General features: G+C 36.6%; 1 protein-coding gene across 6 annotated transcripts in view; it reads right to left on the bottom strand.

Moving 5' to 3' along the window:
- Nucleotides 1–1,320: 1,320 nt before the first annotated feature.
- LOC100547387 (solute carrier family 68 member 1-like) overlaps nucleotides 1,321–14,408 on the bottom strand; it is a 15,804-nt gene continuing 2,716 nt past the window's right edge. For 4 of the 6 annotated variants that reach the window (XM_085237590.1, XM_085237587.1, XM_010719443.4 and 1 more), the window contains 6 exons: nucleotides 13,060–13,239; nucleotides 11,615–12,349; nucleotides 9,310–9,464; nucleotides 7,756–7,839; nucleotides 6,719–6,862; nucleotides 1,321–2,454 (listed from right to left, as the gene is read on the bottom strand). In XM_085237590.1, the coding sequence (XP_085093716.1) occupies nucleotides 2,325–2,454; nucleotides 6,719–6,862; nucleotides 7,756–7,839; nucleotides 9,310–9,464; nucleotides 11,615–12,349; nucleotides 13,060–13,212 (1,401 nt within the window). In that variant the 5' untranslated portion in view covers nucleotides 13,213–13,239 and the 3' untranslated portion in view covers nucleotides 1,321–2,324. The remainder of the gene's footprint in view (nucleotides 2,455–6,718; nucleotides 6,863–7,755; nucleotides 7,840–9,309; nucleotides 9,465–11,614; nucleotides 12,350–13,059; nucleotides 13,240–14,408) is intronic. The other 2 variants (XM_085237591.1, XM_085237588.1) reach the window with 2 other exon arrangements.

Genomic DNA, 14,408 nt, shown 5'->3' with positions numbered 1-14,408 from the left:
CAGAGGTTTTGAATATCTACCTAGAAGGGAGTGTTTTTAAGAGAGTCTTAAGTATTCCAGGACATAAATCTGCGATTTTCCCAATTAAGCACAGAAATATAACACCTTCATCTTCTATTACTATTACAAGTAAGAAAGTGCTACAAAGAGGGCTGTAAGAGAATAAAAATTGATACCTTTAGGAGAAAGGATTTTAGATAAGGTAACCTAGGAAATCTAGTTCTTTCACAAATGCCTCCTGGTGTCTGTGGGTCCATCCAGCTCTTTAGACTGGACATGACTGAGACTCCCCCAGTTGTATGTTCCTTTTCAAAAGCTTCTTCCTGAGCTGACAGGATAGAGCTCATAATTATTTGTGTAGATGTGGCTTATCTTAACTGTTCCCTTCCCTTCCTTCTTGTCTTTCCTGACAGCTCCGATTAAGATACACAACTATACTCTAATGTAAACATCCCACTAGCCATATCAACCTAATGTATTCATGAATTACTGAGCAGTTTCAAAGTCACAGCAGGATATTAAAAAGGCCATTTTGTACAAAACAAGAACAGAGCCAGCTGTAAGCTCCACAAAAAAAGAATCTGTTTTTTTTCCTACTTAAATATTCTTTGATGTCATTTACTTTTTTTTCAGATCATAAGTAATCACATAGTAACATTTCTTACTATTAAACAATATCACTTTAAATCTGATAGACACCTTATCAATTTTCAATATTACATTACTGTAATACTGTGTATTGTGTCATATTGTCTATTAAGATCAAAATTATCAGAATTTATAAAGAAACTCTATGAAGTAATGAGATTAAAGCATCACACTTCCCATTCTCTGAAATTATCAAAACAGTTCCTATTCTATATTATACATACTTACATTTCCATTATCATTATGAAGCTATTTTAAACACTGTTAAACTATCAAGAATAAATGGTGGCATTTTTCCAGCAGTAAGACTTCAAACTCAGATACTATGAGCTAATAGGGAGAGAAAGCAGGCAAACCAGCTGTTGAAAGACACTGAACTTTTGAATTTGATCATCCTTTACTTGATTCATGGCCAAAACCAATCATGTTGGTTTAGCAAAGGATAACAAAGTTTAATGAATGACAGAGAAATAGAGAACAAATTATGTCAATCATAAAATACTGTCAACTTCCTATCACTATTTCATATAGTAAGACTGCCACCTCAATTAAAGCCAGTTTTTCACTTCTTTTTTAGACTGATTATGGGTGTGATTAAATATGCTTTCTTTCTCCTGCCCTCATAGCAAGAGTATTAGGACAGCATGTGTGAAACAGAAATAAGATTCAATGTTTCTGAAATTGTATAAAAAACTTTATTCTAGAAAAATCACAGGATCCATTCAAAAACTTGCCTGAAAAGATTTTTGTATGGCTAAATCAGAAATTAACATTGACTGGGTGAATCATTAATTAATTAAATTCAACAGTGAGCACATGAAACAAATTTGCCAATCTAAAACTACTAAGCAGGTAGAGTTTGACTTAATGTGTGTACTAAGATTTGAACCAACTAACTGAACACTGCTATATCATATGCTAACGTTTTTCTTACCACAGTGACATTTTGTATAAACTAACAACAGTGTACCTCAAAACAATTTTCCCATTCAACAAGCCAGGAACTACATCTACCTGCCACAAAGTGCAGACATTTTGAAAGCCAAAGAGGAAGTATGGAGCCTTTTCCGTAACACCTAATTGAATAACATTTTAATCTTTTTCTAATTTAGTTTGAGATTTTTTACAGGATCTCTTCCTGTAGCAGCTGGCAGATTTGAGTCGATACTGGTCAGCTGGACAGCAGCTACATCTTTTTCTTCATCTCTCTGCCATTCCTGAGGGATGTCCCTCTGGGCTCTTATGGCCTAACCTCAGAGAGCTGTCATTTTATCAGATATGACAATTCATCCTCCACCTTTCAGTAAGGTTAAGAACATACATCCCTCAAATTCCAAGTGCTGAGTTGGGATTCCCTCACCTGATCTGCCATATCCGTTCTTCAAAGCAGGTAACAGTGACCAGTATATACCAAAAATGACTTTAGTAGTATTTATGGATAAAGCACAATACATTTAAATAACTCAACTCAAAAACCCCTCTATATAGGCTCATCATTAAGGCTGAATGTGGATTGCTATATTCCATTACAGAGAAGGGTGCAATATTATTGAAGTGGCTCAAACTGTATTTGGTCTAACAGTCCACTTAAGGCAATCTTGCTTTTTCACACTTAAAATATACTAAGTCTTTTGTGGTATGGTTCATCAGATGATTAATGACCGACAGTTAAATATTTAGTGTGCAGCTGTCATGTGACTATTCTGGATTGAAAAGGGAGTCCACGTCAGGATCTGTACGACTGCAATGCAAAGTGGAACCAGACAGATCAAATAGAACATGGCATCATGAAGACCTAAAAACAGACTGGTGAAAAACATGAAAACATAGCTTTCAAGATGAAGAAGATAAACAATTGATTTCTACGGTCATTTCATAACAAATTATTTTAAAGCATTCACCTTAAAAGTTCACATACACATTACTGTGAACAATCAATTCTAAATAGAGGAAACATCTCAGATATCAAATATATTTCAGTTATATTTTCTGATTCTACATACAGATATATATTTTATAGTGTTTACTTCTCTCATAATAGCTGAGAGGAAATGAGATAACTACTTTACTACACATCTATGTAATTTAATACAGAAAATAAAGCAATGTGATTCAGTTATAGAACAGAGCATCAGAAAAGTTTTAGTGACACTGAATGTTCTGGAAGAGAAAGAAAAACTGTAGTAGAAGCAAACATTTTAATATGAAATTATTTCACATCTGAACTACTAGCTATCCACATAGAATGTTACTACAGTTGCTGAATGCAAGGTGGAAGTTATGATTAATGCACAAAACTCAGGTATGGTATAATATATTGCTTGAAATAGAAAGATTAATTTCATCTCACTGTTTTGAAACACATTTTTACAAGATAATGGAAACTACTAACATACAGGTTCTCATTCATTTTCCTGAATGAATGGTATTTCTTGATCGAAATCTTCTTAAGGAATAAAAGCATCATTAACTATGAATCAAAAAGGAGAATATGAGAGATAGATAACTTTTCTTGTGTTATCCAGTATGGTTTCTGACATCCCAAAGCGCACATTCTGGCATTCATCTAGTAACTAGAATCATCTACTGACATTCTGTTCATTATTGAATTTTAATTACTTAAATATCAGGAAAGTCAACTCAAGCTGAGAAACAGGACCTAAATTACCTTTCAGAAAATCAGCTTTTGTTATTTACTTTTTTCTTAGCATTCAGGAATAAGGATTGGAGACTCAGAACAGCTATGGACATGATGCAAAAAGCCTTGAAATTTGTGAACGAAAGTCTTGTAAAATTGAGCAGGGTTTTGAATAAAATCTAAGAGTTTATCTAGATCATAAAAGAATGAATTCATCTCTCACTGTATTTAACAGAAGAATGCTCGCAATCTCCAACAAAACCCCCACATAACCTAGATTTATTCCTCAGTACATACATACACACACCCACACCGATCACAATTTGTCTCAAATCACATACATTCTACTGCTCCATAAGGAAACAAAAAACCACAGGCTCTCAGATGAATTACTTAATCACTTGGGCAATCACATTTAAGAAATGCAAACTGTTAACTAGCAGGTCACTGGTCCACAGCCAACATTTATTGGCAGCGACAACAATTTACCACTTGGAAGTTGTTTACTGGCCTGAATTCAATTGCATTTTCAGCACAAGTAAACAAGGGCCACATCGTGCACACCACCATCACAACTGCCAATTTTTACTGATAGCAGCAGCGCTGGCAAGGATGCCTTAGACAAATTTCTTACCCATCTGAAGTTGAAGACAGAACTCAGACACAGTTAACAGCATGGCGGGCTTTGTACACTGCCTGTTCTACACACTAAAGAGGACTGCAGTTTTGAACACTAAATTCTTCCATGTTTATACAAAACGAGGGACAAAAAAAGAACGAACATCTGCCAAATTACTGACTTTCACAAGTGCAATCCTGATCTGATTTCAGTGAACAATACTGGTTTATGAAAATAATATCAATTGTTGTGTTGAAACCTCAAGTTATGACAAATATCTATAGTAGAGAGAACAATGAATGGGGAAAATATTTCATTAAGGGGTTGGGATAAATCAAGAGCAGAGCTCAAGTTTTGTCACAGCAATGAGTTGTACCAGTAACTAAGTTTTCCATCTTCAGTCATTCTTTGCACATGCAGGAATAAAACACACAATCTGCCCCTAGGCTTCCCTCAGACTGAACAGAAAGTGGTGCAGTCCAGCAATTCAACACAAGTTCATCAAAGTGCCACTAAGAGCCCTTCACCAAAGCACAAATTGAAAAGCAGGTTTGTAGAAATTATCTGCTGTTGCAGCAGCTCTCCAGAAGAGGGCGTTTTTAAACTACGTATCTTTTTAACTGCATAACAAAATAAAATGATAGTAAAAAAAAAAAAAAAAAAAAAAAAAATCAAGCCAGAGGGGATGGGTAATAGTTGATGACACAATATGGAGTAAAAAAAAAACAAACACAAAAACAGGCAACTACAACCACTCTGTCTACAAACTGTTCCTCAAATTTTAAGGATAAAAAACAAAAAGCAAAAATAACTCCGAAACTAACTTCCACTACAAAACGCTTAACTTATGTGGAGCTACAGCATCCCCTAAGAATGTGGCATAATTAATATATTAATGTATAATGTATTCAGAATCACAGAACTCGATTCCTCCTAAAGAAGAAGGCATTACTGATATCTAAGACACTCTCATTGAGGCAGAACTGAATACTGGCACAGGTAAGTAAAAAGGAGGTGATGCTGATGGTCAGCTGAAAGGTTTTGGTATGGAGGAAGAGTAGAACAGACTAGATCTCTGAAATGCTTGGATAAGTGAGCATATAACAACCAGCCCAGAGAGTTATATTTTGTAATATTTTCATTTATTCTTCCCCAGAGAGGTTACAGGATTTGTGAGCTAGTTGGTAGAAAAGTCCAATTACTAAGATCAAACTGGGATGGCTAGATTTGGAGTTCAGGGCTGATGTGCATGTATGCATTGATATATACAGAGAATGCATGCAGACTGCTTTATGCCTAAGAAATAATTTTTGAGGGGATAGGTATGATGATAGACAGTACATTTGTGGTGTTCTTTGAATCTCAGCTTTGTACCTGTTCCTTGCACTTAACTAAATAAATCAAATTTCAACATCGTTCAATAGAAAAATACAGATTTCAGAGTGAGCAAAGTATTTCGACTCTATGGTCAATAAATGTATTGTTCTTGTAGACCAGACTCTACTTATTGGGCAAAAAATAAGAACACTGTAATTTTGAATCTATCCACAAAGGCATCATTCCTCTAAGTTGGATCAGATCTGCAGTTTTCATGTTTCAAATCTGAACTTCACTGAACCTTCCAAATTAATATATTCAGCCCTCTCACAATCCAACATCCACTCAGTCACATCACTCTTCAGCAAAAATCAGTAATCTAATTTGACATTATAATGAGACTCGTGTCCTCTTCACAACTTCTCTCTGGCTATCTACAGAATTAAAATCAAAGGAACTGTTCTCAGTCTTAAACTTAAGCCTACTTTATGTCAGGATGCTTTTCAGAAGACCACCTGTTGTCCTTTTATGCTGTACTTTCCTCCTTTTTTTTCATTTTAGAAAATTCCTCAAATATGAAACATTTTCCCAGCAGTAGAGGACACAAAATCAGCCTCTTCTCCTTGAAGACCTATCTCCACATAAGTCTGTTATACAATTGTCTTCTATGCATTTTTTTAGCTTCTCTAAATTCTGTGTAGAAAGTTATATAGTTCCTAGGATATCTATGTTGTTCTTTCAAGCAAATCCCAATCAGACTGATTTTTGCCTTTTAGTCCTGACTCCAGTTATTCTTCATGATGTCACTTCTTCTTGTTGGTCATAAAAGTCTATGACCTTTTTAGAGTAAACCCTGATAATTTGTTTTTATAAAAGCCCATGCATTTATAATGTGTTAGCTAGCAACCACAGCTCTATGCTCCGTATTAAGGTCTCCAGGGAAAGCAGTGAAATCATTAGCATTAGAATGGTAAGTAGTATTGAAGTCAAAATGATACTCCTCCTTGATGGAAATTCCCTCCCTCCAGTGATTAAACTGCTTTCTCTCTCTCACAAAAAAAAAAAAAAAAAACACCAAACCAGCCCTATTAAGATTATACATTTAAGGAAATGGACTTACGAGATAGCAAAATACAGCAGCCAGGATTGCATCTATCTTAATAAGAAGCATTTGGTAATCTCAAACATTGCTTTTTATTTTTCACAGAGAACCAAAAATGGTTAAATATTGCAACGTATCCTTTCCCCCCCCCTCAAAATTAGGTAGGTATCCTCAAATGTATTGCTTGATAGAAGGTTTATTCTTAAAAAACAAATAAACAAAACCAACAAACTAGAAAACATTTCTATTTCTACCTAACAACAAAATAATACCACACAGAAAACTGTTTCTGAAGTGCAGCTGATGGAAACTAACAGCAGACTAATGTGTTTTTTATATGACAGGATTATTCCCCTTTAGTTTCTCTGATTTAAAGTATCCCTTTTGAACTCACCTTGGATCATGCTGAGCAACTTCATTATTCAAGTTCTCATAACCAAATTGATTCAGTATTGTAACCACAAGCATTGGAGCCAAAGACTGAGCAGGCTTGGTAAATAAAGCATTGGTACCAAAAACCATAGAGGAAAGCGGTGATCTAGGTATTTCAGAAAATAAAAATACACAATTACAACAGTGATACTTTAAATCCTGTTAATGTGCAAACGCTAGCTTTGTCTTTCGTACATTTCATACACTGACCAGCTATCATAACAGAATTTCATTTTCTGTGGAAATAAAAGGTAAAAAACCTCTGGGCTCCAAACAACTTGGCCCCAGTTCTGAAATGACTTGCACTCAAGTTCAACTGTTAGCTCTGAAAGCTAACCTGAACAGTGCACGGAAAATTAGTTACACTTTAAGAATACACTTGTGAGGCCAAAAAAGAAAGTGCTGCACCAGTTGTCACCTTTGAGGGTGAAGTCCTTTAATACCCTTTCACCAAGATTGAATCTGCACTAATACAATCATTGATGGAACCAGCAGGAAGTTATTTGCACTTTGATATAAATCCCAGAGATCTATCAATTGTCGTACTCAAGGTCTCGGCAGGTTTTATCTTGGATTTCTTTTCAGAGAGATAACAGCAGCCACTTACACTTTGAAATTTGCACCGTGAGTAGCACAGGTTAAACTTTCTAAACTCTTTTTCTGTGTCAGTAAGGTGACAGTGGATGCACTGGATTACAAAGTAATTTGGTTTAAGCTGACGTGAATAAACACACAAAAAAAAACATGAAGAACTTGGAGTATACAACATGCAATTAAAACTAGAAACCGCCTAATAAACTGTTCAAATTACTCTGCTGAAATAACTGCAGGAAACTTCATTCAAGTTCTTTATTTGTGCTAAGTTGTTCTGACAGGACATACTTCTGTGACAAGCACCCAGATCACTTCCTGCCTTCACTTTAACATCAGCTAATTTACTGAAGAGTAGCATGGTAAATATACAGCATCTTTCAAGAAAAGCAGTTAAGACCGACATACCTTCGCTTGTGCTTGATTAAATCTGCATCAACAATATCAGCCAAAGGCAAATTGAACAAACTAAACGAAGCTTGTACAATTACCCTACGGGAAAACAAAACATTTTTTTAAAAACACATTTTCATAATAAAAAATGGTAATTGATGCCTAATTTGACATGCAAGCAACACACCAACCACACTCACAGTCCTGCAAGCACACAAAGCTGCCACTAAAACACAGCAATATGTCTTGAAACAAACTCTGAAAGCACTGTTAGATCTGTTTTAATTGTGAAGTAGAAATCGATAGGCATACCTAAAAGGGGTTTTTTCACCCCTTCTTTTTCCTGGACACTGATGAAAAAAGTCATAAATACTTGCTTGATGTTATCACCAAATATTATTTAAAATGACATGAAGAGAAGAAACGCTAAAGAAGAAAGAAAAACTGCAAATTTCCTCTTGAAGTCTGAGAACAACTGGAGAGGACTGGAAAGATTAGATGTAAGACAAACTTCAAAGTAGAATGAGAACAGTAAAAAAAAAAAAAAAAAAAAACTTATATGTATTCCTAAACACATTCACATTTTGCATACATACATACATATGTATGTTCATACATACAGAAATCTGATCTTAGTAAAACTGCTGAACTGAAACTATATTCAAATAATAGAATTTCTTCATTTCACTACATTTTGGCTGTGATTAGCTCGTACTTACAAGAGGCTATGAACAATTAGCACTTTAAAGAACCTATAGGTACCTTATAAGATTTTCCTGTGGAAATCCAAATATATCTTCATCATTTAAAGTACGCAGGTAATGAAATGCAATTTATTGGCCACACAGCTCAGTGTTACAGTAGCCCATGAAATACTGAAAATGAGAATGAAAACAAGGGGAAAAAAAAAAAAAAAAGGGTAGGAAAGAACACGTAGAAATGCAGCAATGTAACAGGAAACAAAGAGAGAAAAACGAACTGATGTATACAAGCTGGTCTTCATTTTTAATTAAATTTTTTGCATATGTAATAATATACTTCCTCAATGCAAGTTCTATTTCTTGGCATATTCCCCCACTATCACTGAAAATGCGACTTAGTACTCGTTATCTAATGGATACTTGACTTATTGGCACTTGTTCTGCAGTGCAACCCACAAGTGTTCATTCAGTACCAAATGAGGTCTGAGGCTCTCCAGCAAACAGTCTGAAGAGTTTCTCTACCAAGATCTCTGTCTCTGTGGTTGAAAAGTGGTTCTGCTTCTCTTGAATCTGAATTTGTCTCATGTTAAAACAGAGATACGGCTGGAGGAATTTGGCTGCAAACCTTAGTTACTTTTCATGGGTTTGGGTTTTTTGTGTTGCTTTGTTTTTTCTTTGGTTGGATTTTAAGAAGAAATTAAAAGCTGAAGTGAAAGCTGAGAGAAGTTTTCAGTTTCCTGACAGATGAAACAGACCAGAAAGAAAAAAAAAAAAGCAGAGTTAAAATTTTTATGCTACAGAAACAGGTGTCCACTCTGTTGAAATTATTTAACTGGTATGTATGAAAAAAAGAAGGGTACTTACTTACATGTTTATTGTCAGATAAAATGCCAAGAGATAATAATGCCCTGGTCCTAGAACAAACATGACAGCGGCGGCTACTCCTTCAAAGTAAAAGGAAAACAAGATGATTCTGTAATAACCAAACTTCTTCAACGAAGCATGACTGAGAAGAACAAGGCACTGAAAAGAAATACAAATATATGAGGCAAAGACATAGTACAATATTTCAGCAGTAGGGAGACCTTTCAAGGACAGAAAGACACAAATAAATCATTACTACACATCAAAGGAGGAGGAAAAAAGCTCCCTAAAAAACATAAAAACAAATAAAATAAAAACATAAGAATTGAACAAAGGGAAATATGGAAATATCTAGTGGATCATTCTCTGTTAGCCTTACCAGGTATGAATGGTCCTGTCACTCCAGCTAGATAAGAACTGTCACGTCCCCAGGAAAGTCCTACTCCCCACACTGCCTAACTATTATTTAATGCCCACATTAACAGAGAGGGAAAACAAATCTGGGAAGTTGGTATAGTAAGAAGATCTGATTGTAAGAAACTAAACATATTGTCCCCCAAGGCTGTTCTCTGGTTTTTGCAGAATTGTGCTTATATGATGCATTCGAAGATGTTAAGTGTGTTATTGTAAGAACCATGATCTCCTCTGAGAAAAGGGAAGCACCATTTAGAAATCCCTTATTACCTGCAGATTTCTAAAACAGCATGTTTCTAAGAAAAACAGTAACTTAGTAATGCTTTACATTTAGATTTGTTTCAGCAACAGGCTGACCCTGAAAGGCAGGTTTTACTCTCTGCACCCACTGCTACAAGGAACCTAAGACAGAAGCCCATCTCAGCACAGACCTCTGCAGCATCCTGTAAGAAGGTGCTTTGTTTTACAGGGGTTGGGTGCTCTTCCAGTGAGTGAAGCTCAGGACATTGCCACCAGAGAATTCTCTTATTATATCTTGAACTCACAGGGACAAAACCTGAGAGAAATAAGGTCACGGCACATACTATGGTTCAGTGACCGCCGAGACAAAGAGTCTCTGGGGAGCAGAGAGAAATGCATCTTCTGAAAGACTGCTTCACACTGTCACAATGATTTCACCAACACCGGTGACTGCTGTATCTTGAGTGTATTTTAGCTCTCCTTACTTCTGAAGTTTCTGATTTACTTTCAAAGTTCGTACTTGTTTGAGCTATAGAGAAAAAAAAAAAAAAAAGAAACCCTAAAACCTGTAAAAATTACAGTTGGGATGATTAATATTCAGTTTATAGAACAGGAAAGGTATGCTTAAGATTCTGAGAGAAAAAAGTCAGTGACTCCATGCCATACATGCAAAAGCCAAAAAAGCAACCGAAATAGAACTGTGAATTCCAACTGCTCCTTCTTCGAAGTTCTTCCTACAGGAAAGCATTACAACTTAAAGAACATTAATTTTCAGAAATTCCCAGCACCGTCGGTACCTGTGCTGGAAGTCTACATTCTCAGCTTTAGAGAAATCCAGCAAGTAAACACAAGGAAAAATTTTAAAAATCCAGTGCACGATGTTAGAAGGGAAGAAACAACAATTTTTTTTATTCACTGCAGACAAGAGTGTTTGCACTCTGTGGGACACATTTTTGCTGCTTTTCTTTTGCCCACACATTACTACTGGTTTGGGCTCCCCTTTCTTTTACATTTAATTCCTCCTACTCCATCCCTGCTGGAAACATCTTTCCCCATACCCAGTGTACACAGCTGATAAAGACAGCAAACAACAAAACAAATGGGAATGTATTACTCTCCAAAAGCACCGTTTTGTTTTGTTCCTATGACTGAGATACGTACTTCAACAATGCTCTTAATACCTAATACTTTTTCCAATGCTTTGTGCAGTTTGTTTCAAAAATTTACCAAAGAAGAGATTATTCTTTCATCGTATATTGCAAATCAAAATCAAAGAGAAAAGTACACCAAATTCTACATCTTTTGCTTGAAAAAACTTTTTACCTTGGCCACATTTTTCTTCAGTTACACTTAGGTGTTATGAATCCTGTAGGACTCGCTGTATGCTCACATTTCACCTTCTTGTAAAACGATTTTCTACTGGCCTGCCTGCTCGTCTCTTCTCACTAACCCAGCCTTTCACCCGGTTAGACTGTACCTATGGGTACTCTCTTCTTTTAGAGCATTGGTGAACTAGATTTGCTTCTCAGTATGGCCAATTGTTCGTGTAGGATACAGCATTCTTTCAACAAGCAGTGTGAACAGATACCTTCATCTAACGAGGACAGACAAAACACATTCCTGTATTCTGAAATTCAAAACATGATCCTGCCTACCTGAGGACAAATGAAGCCTGCTCCATACATGATGCTTCTTATAGAAGAAGAAAGGACATCCTGAGGAATGAGATTATCCGCAAAGATCATCATAAAATTGTTGCAGAAGGCTAAGTGGAAAACTTGGAAGAAGTTCATAGTAACAAAAAATAAAAAGTTTTTCTCTGTCATAATCTGTTTGGTTAATGAGATCACCGAGGACCAGGAGAGAGCTCTGTCACCATTGCCTCGATCAGCATTCTCGGCAGGAATTCCTCTCTGCTCATACTGACTGGTACTGTATTTGCCTGTGTAATACATACAAGCTGTTGCTAATGCTGCAATCAAAACAGCAAAAGCCTGAAAATAAGCAAAATTTTCCATATTATCTGATATCAGGCCACAAAAGAGAACGCTTGTTGATCCGATTAATGTTGCTACTTGGTTGTATTTTATAAGCTGAAGCCTGCTTTCATGTCTTGTTGAAATTTCTGCAAAGAGCGCGCACTGTGCGAGCAGCACAAAGGTAAGCAAACCATCAAAAGCACATAATGCAACAATGAGGTGGAGCCCACTCAGCCAGTCACCTTCTTCATAATGTCTCCAAGGAAACCAAGGAAGCAAAAAGGCCAACGCGTATAGCGGAGCTCCGTACAGAATTGAAAACTGGCGTCTGGAGCAGCATGGCAATTGGGAGTTGTCTTGAATATAGCCAAAAAGTGGATCATTAATGGCGTTCCATATCATAAATACAACCTGGGACAAACAACACAACTGATCAGTAGTGTGAGTTCCCTGCAGAGGTTATACAAGTAAGAAGTAATAAACACCATATTTATTTAAAGAATCTCTACTTAAAGAATAAGAGACGAAAAGAGCAAAAACAGACTTGGGACCAAATTATCAAAAGTATTTAAAGGTTTACAGCAATTATGAAATAGAATAAAAAAAGAAAGCGTAAGTAGGCAGTGCCCAATGCCAGGTGAACCCCCGTGGCTACAACCTCACTCCTCTGAGAGCTCCTACCTTGCCCACTCATTGCAAGTGATGCAGAACATGAGCCAGCTAGAATTTACAGCAGGAGCTGCACACCCAGCTAAGGACTTGCAGAACTGGGGCAGTATTTAAGTACTTGAACAATCCATAGGAAAGCACTAGTCAAAAATGTACCTCTGGAGCTGAGATGCAAGATTAGTTCAAAAGATTACTTCAAGCTAATCTTCCCAGCAATTAAAGTTTAAGATTTTTGTCTGCAGATTGTAAACAGTGTGTTTCACTTGTACATATACTTGCATATGCAATAACAAAACTTAAAAGGAAGGTACTGTATAACCATTTGCTTTGCATTCAAAAGGAATTAATAAGTAAAAAAATACCACCACAAAACAAACCAAAAAACTTCACCTTTGTTACAATATCACAGATGCAAACACACCACGAAAACCAACGCATCCATTGTACAATACCTGTGCTTGATGAAACGCTACTTCTGAAATTCTGTATTGGTTTAGGAAAAGCTTGACGTAGTAGAAATTAAAGATACTGTTCATCATTCCAGCACCCAATGTGGTCATGGAATACGCCAGAGCATTGGGGTGGACTTCCAAAGCCAACTTCATCTTCCTAACTGCGTGAGCCTCTTCCTCCTCAAGGTACAAGAAAGAATTATAATAGTTGGTTAAATAATCTTCCAAAGTCAAATGATGTGGAAGATTCATATCAGAGGTATAGAATTGGTTTCTAGTGGGAAAATCTCCACATCCTCACTTCCTCGTTGTAAGACATTGAGCACAAAACCACACAGGTGCAAAATAGCAATTCAGTGACATTTCTAAACCTCATCAGTGAAAAGTCAATAGAACAGGTAGACCAAATTTTAAGAGAATAATTTCTGCACTGTGCACATCAAAATTAGCTGTTGCAAAGACTAATTCTGGCGCAGAGGTCAAAGTAATTGCGCACACTTTACATCTTGCTAGCTACGTAGTTTTAAAGCTACGAAGCTCTGTGCAGGAATGAAGTGAGTCAGCCCACAGCCCTACACACGTTCCATTGCTGTGAATGTCAAAATGCAGCAAACATTTGGATGAGCATTCCTTTCAAAACAAAGTTTTGGGTTCGTATTTTTAAATGCGAATAGTTAACAAACATGGAAGCAATACTTACACCTAATAAACAAATCAGACATGAACAGAAACCACACAGTCACCCGAACACTTTTTAACAGTCTAAACATTTTCATACTAGAGGAGACAGCATGTAAACAAAATCCAGAAAGTGACTCATACAGAGCAGAACAGCATTAAAGTATGTTCAAATAACAGAGATTCTTTAATGCAGAGCTCTCTGATAAATCAAACAGAGCTTCAGCCAACAGCTCTCTAAGTTGCTGACTTCCTCCACGTGTCTCCAGCAAGTAACTGAAGTATGAGTGCTGCAAAGCACCCCATGGAGACAGCCAGCTCCAGGGAACCCCCACCTTCTAAAGCAAAGACTCTCTTTATGGTTCTCAACCAGAGTTGATTCCAGAATCTCAATACAAAAATATTTCTCTCGGGTCACTCTTTCTAACCGAGGCTTTATCCATCTTAACATCTCTTTGAGAGGAGCTATTTGCCATTCCTTTGGAGGCACTTCAGGCTCACATTTCAGCCTTAATATGTGGTAACTGCAGAGCTGCACAACCTGCTGCCAGCAGTGCACCCCTTCCTCCTCCACACCACGTTAACAATTTTATCCAACATGCAATCTTCAAACAGCCATCCAAAGGTCATTGATTTGTAAGAACATGACTCAATTTTCAGATAACTGAGTG

This window comes from Meleagris gallopavo, chromosome 16, assembly GCF_905368555.1.
Source record: "Meleagris gallopavo chromosome 16, MGAL_WU_HG_1.1, whole genome shotgun sequence".
In the NCBI taxonomy this organism is placed as follows: Eukaryota; Metazoa; Chordata; class Aves; order Galliformes; family Phasianidae; genus Meleagris; species Meleagris gallopavo.
The sequence above is the reverse complement of the archived record's forward strand: the minus strand, read 5'-3'. Positions and strand labels throughout refer to the sequence as shown.